Here is a 16,806-nt window from a genome sequence, read left to right as displayed (position 1 = left end):
GCTAAGATTTGCTTTCCCAAAATGCAGCACCTCGCATTTATCTGAATCAAACTTCATCTGTCACTTCTCAGCCCATTGGCCCATCTGATCCAGATCCTGTTGTAATCGGAGGTAACCCTCTTCGCTGTCCACTACGTTTGAGCCAGTTCTGTATCCAAATGGCTAGTTCTCCCTGTATTCCATGAGATCTAACCTTGCTAATCAGTCTCCCATGGGGAACCTTGTCGAACGCCTTACCGAAGTCCATATAGCTCTGCCCTCATCAATCCTCTTTGTTACTTCTTCAAAAAAAGCAATCAAGTTTGTGAGGCATGATTTCCCAAGCACAAAGCCATGTTGACTGTCCCTAATCAGTCCTTGCCTTTCCAAGTACATGTACATCCTGTCCCTCAGGATTCCCTTCAACAACTTGCCCACCACAGAGGTCAGGCTCACTGGTGTATAGTTCCTTGGCTTGGCTTCTTAAACAGTGGCACCACGTTTGCCAACCTCCAGTCTTCTGGCACCTCACCTGTGACTATCGATGATACAAATATCTCAGCAAGAGGCCCAGCAATCACTTCTCTAGCTTCCCACTGAGTTCTCCGGTACACCTGATCAGGCATTGGGGATTTATCCACCTTTAACCGTTTCAAGACATCCAGCACTTCCTCCTGTGTAATCTGGACATTTTGCAAGATATCACCATCTATTTCCCTACAGTCTATATCTTCCATTTCCTTTCTCACAGTAAATACCGATGCAAAATATTTATTTAGTATCTCCCCCATTTTCTGTAGCTCCACACAAAGGCCGCCTTGCTGACCTTTGAGGGGCCCTATTCTCTCCCTAGTCCTTAATATACCTTTTTGTCCTTAATATATTTGTAAGAACCCTTTGGATTCTCCTTAATTCTATTTGCCAAAGCTACCTCATCTTCCTGTTTTGCCCTCCTGATTTCCCTCTTAAGTATACTCCTACTTTCTTTATACTCTTCTAAGGATTCATTCTATCTATCCTGTCTATACCTGACATATGCTTCTTTCTTTTTCTTAACCAAACCCTCAATTTCTTTAGTCATCCAGCATTCCCTATACCTACCAGGTCCTTCAGAATGTTGTGGGTTCAAGCGACAGCCCAGGTTTTGAGCACAAAAAGAAATCAAGGCTGTCACTCTGGTACTGTGCTGTCAGGGACGCCAGATTTCATATGAAATGTGAAACCGCCTGGCTAAGTATTATTTCAACTTGCACTCAGCAAACCTAGCAAGGAGGAAGCTACATTCCAAACATCTTGGCTCCACTGACAGCTCTGAGGAGGAAGTCTATAAACCCTCAGAGGATATACACTGATGAGGCATTCACTGGCTCCCTCCACCAGTTGATAGACCTTCACCTTTGTGGGCATTCTATTTCACTTAGACTTGGACACATTCTAGCGAGCACATGACTAGCACCACTTCGCAGTCAGTGAAGGAAGCAGTGCCTGAGGTCACTGACACTGAGTAGACTCCCAGAGATCAGGTACTTGCTCAGGCCAATACAGAAAATGTGTGTGTCCTGTACTCAGCCCGAATTGAGATGGTCAACCTGCACAGAGAGAGAGAGAGAGAAAGAGAGAGAGAGGGGAATATCAGGCAGCAGGGCCACAGGCACCTAATAGGCTCGAATGAGAATGGAGGAGTCTCACTCCTATGATGGCTCCAGCATGGATGTACTTGGCCTTCACCATGAGTGGGAATAGTGACAGCTACCTTGGAGACCTAGATCCTTCAGAATAATCAGTGCTGCTTGATATATACACAAACCTGCCCTTCTAGCCATGAGCACTCAGCATCAATGGCAAGGTGAGAGGGTTACAAGGGACCATGGCCTCAGAGAGGAAATAGGGTGGTGCCCAGTAGGCATGCAAGGGGAGAAACTATCTCCTCCCAACACTCTCCTGGACACTTCCTTTCAATACACTCCAGATGTAACTTGCCCTTCCACCTCCCACATACCTGTGACCCTAATTTCTGCAGTGGTAAGAGGGTGAGCCCACAAATGGGCAAGAGACTCTTAGTCAGCACCCAGGTGCCCAGAATGGGTCTAATGCCTCATCCATATTTATCCTAGTGTTTCTTCAACTAACGAAGACCATTATGGATGGTAGCAGAGAGAATGAGATCAGAAGGTTGCTTTCGTTTGTAATACAAGCCACTGCATTTTCCAAATCTCTTTGTGGACAGCACAGTGGCTCAGTGGTTAGCACTGCTGCCTCACAGCACCAGGTTCAATTCCTGCCTTGGATGACTGTCTGTGTGGAGTTTGCATGTTCTCCCCACATCTGTATGGGTTTTCTCCAGGTGCTCTAGTTTCATCCCCCAATCCAAAAGATGTGCAGATCAGAAAAACCAGTCATGCTAAATTGCCTAAAGTGTTAGATGCAGTAGTTGGGGTTGGAATGGGTCTGGGTGGGTTACTTTCTGGAAGGTCGGTGTGGACTTGTTGGGCTGAAGGGCCTGTTTCCATACTGTACAGTATGTCATCTAATCAAATTTGATCCTCCAGAAAGTCAGAATCTCAGGGATTCAGCTGTGGGTGCCCTCTGCTGGCTAAAAACAAAACCAGCAGATATGTTGCTTTGTTCCTGCAGCATTGACACTGACAGAAATATGCAAACCCGACTCCTTTTAAATCTGGAGAAAGAATTTCAATGAATACTCTGAAATTTAAGCTTCCTAATTAAACAGAAACACAACACTATAGTTGCCAATATGGAATCTCTGACTGGAGTATTTGATTGAAATCGTTAAATCAGAGCAGAATATTGGATCATAAACAAGGAATTGAAATGCCTGTTTCCTGTAGGTATGGTTTCTTCTGTTGTATAGAATGTAGGAAGTGTATTCTTCAGAGGTTACAGTATATTGGAACAACAATTAACATTTCTTATAGGAAGCAGTGAGCCATTATTGTGCGCCACCATTATGTCTAGATGCTGCAATTTAATTGGGTTTACACCTGGCATAATAGATACAATTGGACATAGTTTACCCTGGAGAAATTGACTCCCAAATGTTATAAACAAGAAGTTGGACTAGGGAACTTTCTGCTCTTTCACTGACTATCTGCTCAATGGCTGGCTCATCACTTCTGGGATTTTCCATCAGCATTAGCAGAAGACATTCATGGGAGTGTTGTACAAAATGGTCTGTCATGTTGTGTAATTGCAAAGCAGGACTTGAGCATATGTCCCAGGTGCAGTGTCACTGTGGGTGTTTGTTTGAAAGGAGAGAGTGAGAGAGGAATTTAATCTTTGTAATTTAATCCTTGCCGCCATCTGGAAACCAGCAGGATACTCAGAGTTCCTCTTTTAGGGAAGGCCTACCACATTAATTGCACATCAGGCTTACAAGTGGCCAGCATTGCTTCTTTCATTGGAATAAAAGAGCATGGTAGTGGAAATCCACAAAGCTGGTCATCAATCAGAGACCAGCAGATCACCATCAATGCCACCAAAAGCCTCAGATTGCCAAGGGATGCCAGGCCTGAGGCAAATTAGGTTGCCAACAGGTGTTTAGGATGGGTTCAGCATAGTAGGAAGATCAGAGTCAAGGGCTTTCAGATGTCTCCCCACTTTCCCATTGCTTGGTCTCTTAGTCAGGCACTCAGTGGTGTCTTTAAACAAGGGACCCCAATCTGGGGACCCAGCAAACAAACATGACAGCGTTTATTTTTTGGTCTTCCCTCATGGTAACCTCCTCACCAACTGTTAGTTGAATACCTACAGTGGCAGGCTGAAAGCCCATCTACCAGCTTTCCCACCCTTGGTTTACTCAGGCAGAAGTGGCTATATCTACACACTACACCTTCTGCTCCAATCAGGTGAGCTGCCAAACTCATCAAGAGGGCATTCTATTCCACTGCCCCCAAAGGGTGCTGCCCCCAATCTCTACTCCTGAGTTTAATTATTTGAAAACTCTTGATTCCTGTAACAGATGTAAAAGGGCTCGACTGAGCTAAACCGAAACACTGTCCACTCTGAAATCTAACAGAACTGCTGAGAGGAGCACTGGACAGTTTAAGGCATTTGAGCAGACAGCTGTTGGAATCAGGTTCAGTCTCTTGCTGGGGACACTTGTTTTAATAATTCTTGTTAGTAATAGATTTTTAAAAATTCTTTCATGGGATGTGGGTGTCATTGAGTAGGCCTGCATTTATTGCCCATCCCTGACTGCCCGGGGACAGTTAAGAGTCACTACATCGCCAAGAGTCACATGGAGGCCAGACCAGGTAAGGATGGCTGATTTCCTTCCCTGAACTACACTAGTATTAAGAGTGGACGTAACCTGTAGATAGTTGTTGAGGTGTAATAAATTGCAGCTTGTTATCTAAGACATGGGCTTCTTCTCTTATCCATGATTTATCTTTCACCATAGACTACTAGAAAGCCCCTATCTAACATTGGAATAAGGATTAGTAGCAATACTCTTCCTCCCAACTACAGGTGATTGATACCAATGACTTCTCATTGTGATTATAACAATCTTCAGCTGCCCAGAGGTGACTGGTCATGTTATACTGCAGCAAATGCTAATGTTCCACATAATTTGCTCTTCTCCTGAAACTGACTTTTCAATATTGCTATAATTATTTAAATAAGGGGTATAGATAAGGTGAATGAAGGTGTCTTTTCCCTAGTGTGGAGGATTTCAAGACTAGGAGGGCATATTTTTAAGGTGAGAGGAGAAAGATTTTAAAAAGCCATGGGGGCAATTGTTTTACATAGAGACTGGTTCATGTGTGGAATGAACTCCCATAGAAGTCGTGGATGTGGGTTTGGTTACAACGTTTAAGAGACATTTTAGATAAGTATAAAAATAAGAAATGTGGCAAATGTGTGCTAAATGCAGGCAGGTGGGACTAGTTTAGTTTGGGATTATGGTCAGCATGGACTGTTGGATCGAAGGGTCTATTCCTATGCTGTATAGTTCTATGACTCTATAAGCCTGAACCCAGGAAATTGGCCAATCGGAGCTCCCAACTGCTAATGTTCTGCTGACTGCTTTCTTAGAAGAAAATTGTCCCCTTGCTATTTAAGAGGACAATATTTGTGACACAACTAGGGCATTTATTTCTCAGCTATGACTGATATATAGCCTGTTCTATGGCAGTTGTTTCAGTGTAAGTGCAACACGCTTTCAACTTGTACACCACTACTTTATATTTCTTTGTTCAGAATTGTTTCACCCGCATTATATTCCTGAAATTATCTGGTTTCCCGTGATAACTCAATTTACACCAATGTTTGGAAATGTGTTTGTGCATTTAAAACATACCCCACGTCCATTTAATTTCAGTGTTGGTTTGCTCAGCCCTCCCATTTATGATGTTAACAGCTGGTTCATTCAGATTAAATAGAGCTATGCAAATCGATACTGCAGTAGTGGAATTTTAAACAGAACTCAGAATGTAGTTATTTATTATGAAAATGTCCAGAAAATGATATATTTGAAAGTGATTAACAATGTGCTGTAAATTGGACACAAATGTTCTTGAAAGCTTAAGCATAATGACACAACTTACTGCCAATGGTGGCTGATGGGATGTTACAGTCGTTCAATGATTTCAGCCACATGCTTCTGTTTATTTTAAGGAAGTTAGAAAGCTGTGTAGGTAGTGCCAACATTTTTGCTCTCTACTTCAAATCTGAATTTTCTTAATTCAAATGAACCACCATATTATTTCTATCTATTGACAAAATTCTGTTGTTTCCATTCAATTATTTAGTGTGCTCAAAATGTCAGGATTGATAGAAGCAGACTGTAACAGAAAGATGGAGAAATGTTATCACCTTTTGAGGTGAAATGCATTTTATAATCTCCTCATCCATTTCTGCTGCTTGTAAGCCAACAATAGTTGCCATGCTGTCAGATCAAAAGTTCTGTGTTATCAGTATTATTTGAATTAGAATTACTCGAAGAATACAAATATAGCAATAATATCTCAGCAGATTTCAGAAGCCTTGCAACATGATTTGCAAATTGTAGACTGTGGAATAATATGCTGCAATATATTATACTACACAACAATACATGACTTTTCTATTCACTCATGGGCATCACTGGCTGGGCTAGCATTTATTGCAGTTTACTTTGCAGTCAAAGGAAGTAATACAGGCGAATTCCCCTGTTTTGCCTGTGAATGAAATTAGATCCTCAAGAGTGCAGAATGTATGTATATTTATTAAGATAATCTTTGTCAACGTGTTATTTATTTATTCCCTTGTGGGTATGGGTGTCATTGGCTGAGCTAACCTTTATTGCCTGTTCCTAGTTGCCCTTGAGAAGATGCTGGTGAGCTGCCTTTTTGAACCACTGCAGTCCATATGCTATAAGTAAACCCATAATGCTGTTAGGGAGGGAATTCCAGGATTTTGACCAGCGACAGTGAAGGAATGGCAATAAATTTCCAAGACAAGGTGGTGAGTGGCTTAGAGCGGAACTTACACATGTGGTGGTATTTCCGTATATCTGCAGGCTGTGTCCTTCAAGGTTGTAGTGGTTATGTTTGGAAGGTGATGTCCGAGGGTCTTTGGTGAATTTCTGCAGTGCATCTGGCAGATGGTACACACTGCTGCCACTGAGCATCAGCAGTGAAGAGAGTGGATATTTGTGGGGGATGTAGTGCCAATCAACTGGGCTGCTTTGACCTGGATGGTGTCAAGCTTCTTGCGTGTTGTTGGAGCTGCACACATTCAGACAAGTAGAGAGTATTCCATCACACTCCTGACTTGTGTCTTATAGATAGTGGACAGGCTTTGCATCATCAGGAGGTCTGTTATCCACGGCAGTATTCCTAGCCTTCAAACTGCTCTTGTAGCCAAGTATTTATATGGCCAGTACAGTTCAGATTCTGATCAATGCTAATCCTTTGGGTGTTGATAGTGAGGGATTCAGTGATGGTAACGATCTTGACTATCAAAGGGCGATGGTTAATTGTCTTTTCTTGGAGATGGTCAGTCCCTGGCATTTGTATGGCGTCAGTGTTACTTTGTTTCCTACAGGAAGTAATAGAGGCCAACTCCCATTTTTTTGTGAATGAAATTAGTGCCTTTGGAGGACAGAATATGGGTGGGTTGCGCTTCGGCGGGGCGGTGTGGACTTGTTGGGCCGAAGGGCCTGTTTCCATACTGTAAGTAATCCAATCTAATCTAATCTAAAATTAATCTGGGACATACTTTATCCTGCTTTGGACTGTTAAATGCAGATTATAACAGTTTCTGCTTTGCTTTCGTACAGGTTTTGCTCTGTGCAACATTCAAAGGCATGAAAATTAAACTTGGTTCAATGGGGAAGCCAGCTCCCGAAATTAACGTTCAAGTAAGTTCTAATGATCCATTCCCTTTCAATAGCCATTAAAGATCCAAATCCTGAGCTGCAGTGTTTTAGTTTCAATCTTTTCTCCCGTCAATTGCTCATTGTATTTCTGAAATTACAGCCAGAAATGACAGCATAATGCTCCAAAAAAAAGCAATTCTTATTACGAATTAAGATGGTGCATTCCATATCCTTATGGATTTTCTAGTTCTTATGCCAATTGTCTTAATGCTGTACACTGCAGTGACTGACCTTTCTTTGATTGAAGCTACCAGTTTGAAAAGCTATGCCTCTTCCAATCTTTAAAAAAGCTTTTATTAATACGTCAGTGCTTGAAGAAATCTCCAGAGCATTCCAGAATATATTACAAACAACAAGTTACTTTTTGTGGTAATTCACTGTGGTTCCTCACTCTTCTGTAACAAAACAGAAAAATATATGGGTAGTAAAGTGCCTTAAACACAACAGTCAAGGGACCAATTCTTATGTTTTGTTGGTCTTGGGAGATGTTAACTGCAGCATCTCCTCTGCACTTTTCTAAATACTGCAGCACATCTTCGCTGTACTGAAGTACCAGCCTGGATAATGTACTTAAATCCACTACTTTCTAATTCCAAGGTGAGGCTAATACCAACGAGCCAAGCTAACAAGAATAAACTAAGTTTTAAATGCATTGAGAAAATCTGTAGGGTTGGTTTCGCTAATGTCTGCCTGGTGGAAATGATATAGATATTTTCCCATCAGAATGTACCTCAGATGTACATGACAGGGACCTCTCACCTTAGACATACCCTTGTGTAACACGGAAATGCCACAGTTCAATCACGCCATCAGTGCTGCAACTTCAGTATAATTTGAAATCAAAGGATTCCAACATGGTACCAAGCCTTCCAGAAGAACCTGGTCGGCTACTGCAATATGGCAAGACACCACAGTTTATATGTGCTGCAAGTTTCTAACATATTAGCATTTGGGAATTTCAATTCTAAAGTACAGGTCTTTGGCTTTGGAGGGGACTGGTTCTTTTTACAAAGTTTTTATTTTAATAGCGAGTTCAAAACAGTCTTTCCTAAAAAAAACCATATGACTTAAGTTAAATATCTGAGCCAGCTGTGGAGTTATTTGTTGAAGTGTTTCAAAAGCTAAATTTCGTAGTTACCGAAGAAACAGTTGGCCAGGGCCAACAATCAGGTTTCAATTGAGAAGGCAAGGTTCCTACCAGCAGAAGGGCAGTTTAGTTTGTGGCAGGCTTCAGTCTATCAGAGGTGGAAAGTCATCTTAAACTACATTAGTAGTTCAAGTAGACAGGACATTGCGGTTAGGAAAAGTCAGTGAGGTGATTAATATCTGTTCATTTTGGGGAGAGACAGTAATGGAGAGAAACAAATTTGATAAAGGTGCAGGAAGACATTTGCAACTTTGTCAGTGGGCTGAGAAATTAAACACTGAGATGAATATCTGTAAAGAATAGTATTGAGAATTTTTCTTTTATTAATTCATGGAATGAGGGCATCACTGGCTAAGCCAGCATTTTTGTCTATCCCTAATTGACTAGAGGGAAGTTTAAGAGTCAGCCATATTGCTATGGGTCTTGGAGTCACATGTAGACTAGATCAGGAGTTTCCTGGTTTCCTTCCCTAAAGGGCATTTGTAACCAGATTTTGTTTTCTCCAAAAAATCAACAATTGTCATTAGTTTGTGGCAGGCTTCAGCCTATCAGAGGTGTAAAATCATCTTAAACCATCACAGTCGTCATTAGATTTGTAATTCAATTTCTTTAAAAAATTGAATTCAAATTCCACCACCTGCCTCGGCAGGATTTGGACTTGGGATCCCAGTACATTAGCTAGGTCTCTGGATTAATAGTCAAGTGATAATATGACTAGGCCATTGCCTTCTCTACATTGAAAAGCTGAAAATAGTTGAACTGTTCTTTTTGTTGTTTCAGATAAGCTGCTTTTCAAATTGCCATTTATGTAGCTTTGCTTTTCTTTGTCTAAGAACTTCATGTTCTTTTGTTCGAAGTACATTTGAAGCCTCGTATGAATATATTCAGTGACTGAACATCATGGCCACCAAATTACAAAAAATACAACTTATGGTCTATCAAGTCATGTTTCACTCTGGGAACTGACTCGTCAGGTATTCCATTTTCTACATCATAACACCTTTTACATTTTTTTTTTGTGAACATTCCTTCAGAATGTGGCACAACATAGACAGTGTATGTGGTAAATGCTACACTTGATACTAAATTTGAGCTAGAAAGCACTCCTACTGGGCAGTCAACCTAATTGTATTTTTTTGAAGTGGTTGTTTCTGCTGCTACTTGCACATTTTATAATTGTTATTCTTGTTTCAGATTATTGATGAGAATCACAATGTGGTTCCTCCTGGAGTGGAAGGTCAAATTGCTGTTCAAATGAAGCCCGTTAGACCTTTTGGCCTCTTTTCTGGATACATTGTACAGTAACCATCTTTTTATTACATAACTGAAAGCTGTAATTATTTCATGTACTGTACTTTGTGCTTATTGATGAATATGACATTGTTTGATTTCGTGAAGCTAGTTAATTAGCGGTGAGTGATGCAGTGAAATTGTAGAAAAATTTACTTAACCCATTTGACCTCTCAAATCTACAAAATGGATGTGTTCTTCATATCCTTGGCAAATCTCAATGTAAGAACTTAATTTTCTGGACCAAAGCAAATATTTTCTTGGTGTACATTTAATCCACGTAAGGTTTTGAGATGACCTTTGGCACCAACCAAAAGATGGTTAAAAACCATTCACTAGTTCTCAATCTATTGATTCAGTTCTTCCTTGTAGTGGGCTGGATATTGAACAGGGGAAGATCAATGTTGACATTTTGTCAGCGCAGAACTGAGAGATACTTATCAAATATATGTAAGAAATGGAGCACTGCCCATATAAAGTGGAGCAAACACTCCAGAGATGTTTCAGGTTTTGAGCATTTGCCATTTCAATAAACTCTTCAGAACATATGCAGGGTGGCTATCAAAGCAAATGCATTCACCAGGTTGGGGGGAGAGGTAGGGTGATCTACTATCAACAATATTTTTTTTATAAAAGCATGCATTGCATAGTGACTTCTCAATCACATACATTAACTGGGATGGTTCGTTCAAATCTCTTTGTCACATTTCCCCTTTTCTCTTACCAAGCCTCTTCAAGACATCTCTCCACAGATTTCCCTCCCATAGTAGCACCGAACCCACACCCCACCCACCCCCACCATACAAACATTGAACCTGCAGATTTTTCTGACATTTCTTTCCCATCACTTCCATCTTAACCCATTCTCTAATCTGTTCGCTTGGCCCATTTCCAAGAAGCAGTAGACAACATAAACTTCTATACACGAGTCTATGCTAGTTGACATTGTCAAAGGTTCCTTGAAACAGGAAGTATGTCCTCCTTCCACCCTGCAGGTGCTATTTTACCACCAGTATTTTTTAGAACCCTAGGAAAATCATCAAGTCTGATAAATTTGTCAGCTTTTTTTTATTCACTTATGGGAGTTGGGCATCATAGGCTGGGTCAGCATTTCTTGCCCCTCCCTAGTTGTCCTTGAGAAGGTGATGGGGAGCTGCCTTCTTGAACCATTGCAGTCCATTTGCTGTAGGTTGACTCACAATGCTCTTAGGGAAGGAATTCCAGAATTTTAACCCAGCGACAGTGAAGGAATGGAGATATAATTCCAAGTCAGGATGATGACTGGCTTGGGGAGAGGGGTGATCTTGCAGGTGGTGATGTTCCCATTTGCCCCACTATTTTCTCAGTTAATTTTTTTTAAAGTAAATCCACCATGAACTTCCCCTTAATTTATTTTTAGGCTCCTTGAACCAATGACATTCCAGCTCTGGTCCAAATAGCTCATCGAGAACAATTGCCATGAGGTTGCCCTAATGGGCTTTAAAACCAATAATTGGTACTAAACCAGGAGCTCAAACTCTTTTTGGCAACTGTCTTGAAAGAAACAAAATGGAACACAAGGGAAATGTGAAAAAAATGTAAAATTACTCAAGTAACTTACTATTTAATAATATTTGAATTAAATAAATGAATTTAAAGCATGTTTAACATCATAGAAGACAATTTTGAAGTGAAAAGTTCCTGCAATTGCTAAAACTCTGACTGGAAGTGAAAGGCATTCTTATATAGGATCCTTTGCTTTACTTCTGCAGAATTATTCTGACTACAGATAAGTATGAGGCACTAACAAAGTATCTGCCCCAATAACATGCATTTAGGATTGAATATGTTTTCTTACAGAATTGAGAATCAGGATTATAGGCAAGAATCCAAAAAGGGAATGTTCCTCTCGCTTTTGTTTTTAGATCTCATTCAGGCTATTTGACTGATGGAGAAGTCTTTCAAAATGTGTTAAGAATATCTCAGGAATCTGTATCACAGGGAATCTTCACTGGCAGTACCACACAGCAGGACCTTTCAGATCTGAAATCTTTCCTTGAGATATAAGATGCCATTTATAGAGACATCTTTCTGTGATTACTTAAAAGCTGTTTTGAGCTATTTTAAAAAGGATTCTTTGGATCCAAACTAAGAGTTTATCAGATGTTTGAAGACTTGATTGGGAAAATTATAACCATTTCCCAGACATGAATCACGGTGCCCAAGAGACATAAAGTAGCCCCATAAGGCCAACTCTTATGTTTTATTGAGTATTTACTTCTGAGTCCCTAGGTGGGTTTTACTGTGAGAACTATAGAGTTCTCTCACCATATCTTTACAAATCTGCCTCAGTAACTACCTACCCCATTCCCATGGTATCCTTTACAAAGATTTCTGGCCCCAATTTTCCACACGCCATTCTCGGAGCAATTCGCCAGTCAGTGAATATCCATTGAAAGGCCAGCATTTCTTGTGATCATACCATTTTTGAAAGGTCACTGTGCCTTTCATTGTCTAGTAGGGGAACACAACATATACACAAGAAATTGAACAAGTACAAACTTGAGCTTTTATCATAGAAAGCAAACAGACACACAAACAAAAACAAAAGAGGCTGAAGCTTGCCCCGTGAGCAATGAGCATTTAACAATTCACAATTATCTGCTACACCCAGCTGTTACCTGATGGAAACAGTTTCAGTGAGGTTCTGTCTTGTAGTTGCACCCAAGGAAACTGAGTTGTGTCCTTGTCAATGACAGCTTCCATTTCCTCAAAAATAGTTCTTGTTCCTCTCGCTCATAGACTCAGACGTACAGCTCAGAAACAGACTCTTTGGTCCAACTCATCCAAGCTGACCAGATATCCTAAATAAATCTAGTCCCATTTGCCAGCAGTTAGCCCACATCACTCTAAACCCTTTCTATTCATATACATATCCAGATGCCTTTTCAGAATTGTAATTGTACCAGACTGCACCACTTTCTCTAGCAGCCCATTGTATACACGCACCACCATCTGCATAAAAAAGTTGCCCCTTTTTACCAGCTCCCTCCAACTTGGTATACAGAAGAATCTAAACTGCTGCATGGGATGGTCAGATTAGAGACTGCATAACAGCTGGAATTAATTCAATTTTTAAGGTTGCTGGAATGCAAACCACATCTGCTGGTACACGGTTATTAATTTTAAAACTTTCTTCACCAAACTACAAACCATAATCCTACCCCACTGCATCCTGCGGCAAGAACTCCAATTGAGTTTTAACATTGCCTTTAAAATCTATGATACATCCAAAACACTTCTGGGCCCAACTCTTTGGGCAAAGGTGAACCCATGCGTTATCTCCATCATTTGAATAAACGGAGCCTATGCATAAAGGCACAGCACCAGAAAATGAAGATTTGTCCAGTTACTGTTTATGCATGATTCTGGCCAGAAATAATAAAAAGCATCATGAACAAAGAGGTAAAGATTAGATTTAAGGTCATTAAACTTTGTATGAGTCTGACCTCAACAAATGCTTTTTGTGGATGTTGGTTTGCTCGTTGAGCTGGAAGGTTCATTTTCAGACGTTTCATCACCATACTAGGTAACATCATCAGTGAGCCTTCGGCTGAAGCACTGGTGGTAGGGCCTGCTTTCTATTTGTGTTTAGGTTTCCTTGGGTTGGCGATGTCATTTCCTGTGATGACTTCATTTCCTGTTCTTTTTCTCAGGGGCTGGTAAATTGGAACCAAGTCAATGTGTTTGTTGATAAGAGTTCCGTTTGGAATGCCATGCTTCTAGTAACTCTTCTTCGTGTTTCTGTTTGGCTTGTCCTAGCATGGATGTGTCGTCCAAGTCAAAGTGGTGTCCTTCCTCATCTGTATGTAAGGATACCAGTGAGAGTGGGTCATGTCCTTTTGTGGCTAGTTGACGTTCATGTATCCTGCTGCTAGTTTTATGCCTGTTTGTCCAATGTAGTGTTTGTTACAGTCCTTGCAAGTTATTTCGTAAATGACATTAGTTTTGCTTGCTGTCCGTATAGGGTCTTTCAAGTTCATTAGCTGCTGTTTTAGTGTATTGGTGAGTTTGTGGGCTACCATGATGCCAAGGGGTCTGAGTAGTCTGGCAGTCATTTCCGAGATGTCTTTGATGTAGGGGAGAGTGGCTAGGGTTTCTGGATGTGTTTTGTCTGCTTGTTTGGGTTTGTTGCTGAGAAATCGACGGACTGTGTTCATTGAGTACCCGTTCTTTTTAAACACACTGTCCAGGTAATTTTCCTCTGCTTTTCCTAGTTCCTCTGTGCTGCAGTGTGTGGTGGATCTTTGAAATAATGCATCTTCGTTTGTGGATGTTGGGATGATTACTTCCATAGTTCAGTATTTGGTCCGTATGTGTTGTTTTCCTGTAGACGTGGTTTGAAGTTCCCCATTGGCTGTTCGCTGTACTGTGACATCTAGGAATGGCAGTTTATTGTTGTTTTCCTCCTCTTTATTGAATTTTAGGCCATTAAGGGTATTATTGATGGTCTAGAAGGTTTCCTCTAATTTGTTTGGTTTAATGATGTCAAAGGTGTCATTCACGTAGTGAACCCAAAGTTTGTTTGAGTCTCTACATTAATGTCTCTGCTAAGAACCCTAAGAAGCAATCATCCCAACACCCACAAACGAAGCTACATTAGAACATTATTTCAATGAACCACCACATACAGCAGCACAGAGGAACTATGAAGAGCAGAGAAAAATCTCCTATTCAGTGTATTCAAAAAGAATGGGTACCCAACAAACATAGTCCGCCAATTTCTGAGCAACAAACCCAAACAAGCAGACAAAACACATCCAGAAACCCTAGCCACTCTCCCCTACATTAAAGGAATCTTGGAAATGACTGCCAGACTACTCAGGCCACATGGCATCATGGTAGCCCACAGATCCACCAATACACTAAAACAGCAGCTAATGAACTTGAAAGACCTTATACAGACAAGCAAAACTAATATCATTTACAAAATACCTTGCAAAAACTGTAACAAACACTACATTAGACAAACAGGCATAAAACTAGCCAGCAGGATTCATGAATGTCAACTAGACATGCATGAAAAAGACATGACCCATTCTCATAGTATCCTTACATCACCAACCCAAGGAAACCGAAATACACAAATAGAAAGCAGGCCAGACCACCAGTGCTTCATCCAGAGGCTCACTGATGATTTTACTAGTATGGTGATGAAACATCAAAACGGACCTTCCAGCTCAGTGAGCAAAGCTACATCCAGAATCTCAACCTGAACTACAAATCTTCTCAAAAGTTGCTAAATGCTCTGTGTTTCAAAATGCTTTCTTGTATGCTTCGCACCTTGGTAATTTTCCCTAAAGCTATTACTAATTTATATAGAAAAAGGCTCATATTAAAATAGAATGCAATCTTAAACTACAAAGCTTATATTTACAAAAGATTTAATTGTTTAGGTTTATAAAAGGTAAATCATGCTAGACTAATCAACTGGATTTTTTTTGAGGATATAACTGGTAGAATAGAAGGGAGAATCAGTGGTGTGGTGTATGTGGATTTTCAGAAGGTTTTTGATTAGATCCTTCATAGAGTTTAGTCAGCAAAGTTAAATCACATAGAATAGTGAACAATAGATTGGCACGGATCAAGAACTGTTTGACAGATAGGAAAAGTAGTGTGGGAATAAATGAGTCTTTTTCCTAATGGCACACAGTGACTAGTGGAGTGTCACAACAGGCTATTCACAATATGTGTTAATGATCTGGATGAAGGAACCAAATGCAGTAATTCCAAATTTATTGACAATACAAAGCTGGGTATAGTTGTGAATTGTGAGGAGACTTCAATGTAATTTAGACAAGCTGAGTGAGTGGTCAAACATATGGCAGATGTAGCATAATGTAGTTAAGTGTGAAATTATACACGTGTGAAAAACAGAAAGATATTATTTAAATGGAGAGATACTGGGAAGTGTGGAGGTACAAAGGGATCTGGGTGTCCTCATATACTAGTCAATGAAAGAGAAGCAAGCAAATAGGAAGGCCAGCATTGCAAGATTTGGGTTCAGAAGTAGTGGTGGCTTACTGGAGTGATATAGAGTCTTGTTGAGACCACACCTGGAGTAATGTGTGTCGTTTAAGTCTCCCTACCAAAAAAATGGATGTACTTGCTATAGAGGGAGTGCTGCAGAGATTCATTAGCTTGATACCAGTGATGCCAGGACTGCCATAAAAAGCAAGATTTCTTCAGCCCGTCCTCTATTCACTAGAGCTTAAACAGATGTCAGGAGATCTGATTGAAACATATAAAGTTCTAATGGACTGAAATGCAGGGAGTATGTTTTCCCTTTTTGGAGAGTCTAGAATCAGGGGACATAGTCTCAAGATACAGGGTAGACCACTTAGGACTGAGATCAGGAAAAAGTTGTTCACTCAAAGGGTGGTGAAATGGTGGATTTTTTTTTAAATCACAGAAGGCTGTGAAGGCCAAGTCACTGAGATATTCAACAAAAAGATTTTTTTTTTAAGATATTAAAGGCATCGAGACATATGAGAAGAAAACAGGAATGTGGTATTGAGTTAAGGGATTAGCCATGATCGTATGAATGACTTGACAGGGCAGTTGGCTTATTCCTGCTCCTAGTTTCATTGATGTTTTTGAACTTTGAGCTGACTTCTTTATATGCTGCTAGGATGATCCACAACGAACAGCTGCAGTTCTACAAGATGACTATTATCTGACAGGAGACCGTGGGCGAATGGATGAGGATGGATATGTCTGGTTTCATGGAAGAACAGATGATATAATTTTATCAGCTGGGTATTGTGATCTAAATATCCACATTTTATTTTCTCAATGTCTTACTGTTACACAATTAAGAGTACATGGCTGGACTGCTATAGTTTACCATACAAAGAGAATATTTGGGTATTTATTAAGGTGCTAAATATTGATGATATTTTAAAATATGGCTTAAAAATCAAACTGTCAAATTCAAGTAAAGATTGATTGCTACTAAGACATGGGGTAA

General features: G+C 40.3%; 1 protein-coding gene across 1 annotated transcript in view; it reads left to right on the top strand.

The window, feature by feature from the left end:
- LOC122560819 (acyl-coenzyme A synthetase ACSM3, mitochondrial-like) overlaps window positions 1-16,806 on the top strand; it is a 55,676-nt gene that overhangs the window by 32,736 nt on the left and 6,134 nt on the right. The window contains exons 8-10 of the mRNA XM_043711942.1: window positions 7,262-7,342; window positions 9,702-9,803; window positions 16,468-16,595. Of these exons, the coding sequence (XP_043567877.1) occupies window positions 7,262-7,342; window positions 9,702-9,803; window positions 16,468-16,595 (311 nt within the window). The remainder of the gene's footprint in view (window positions 1-7,261; window positions 7,343-9,701; window positions 9,804-16,467; window positions 16,596-16,806) is intronic.

This window comes from Chiloscyllium plagiosum, chromosome 21 (genome assembly GCF_004010195.1).
Source record: "Chiloscyllium plagiosum isolate BGI_BamShark_2017 chromosome 21, ASM401019v2, whole genome shotgun sequence".
Taxonomy (NCBI): domain Eukaryota; kingdom Metazoa; phylum Chordata; class Chondrichthyes; order Orectolobiformes; family Hemiscylliidae; genus Chiloscyllium; species Chiloscyllium plagiosum.
The sequence above is the reverse complement of the archived record's forward strand: the minus strand, read 5'-3'. Positions and strand labels throughout refer to the sequence as shown.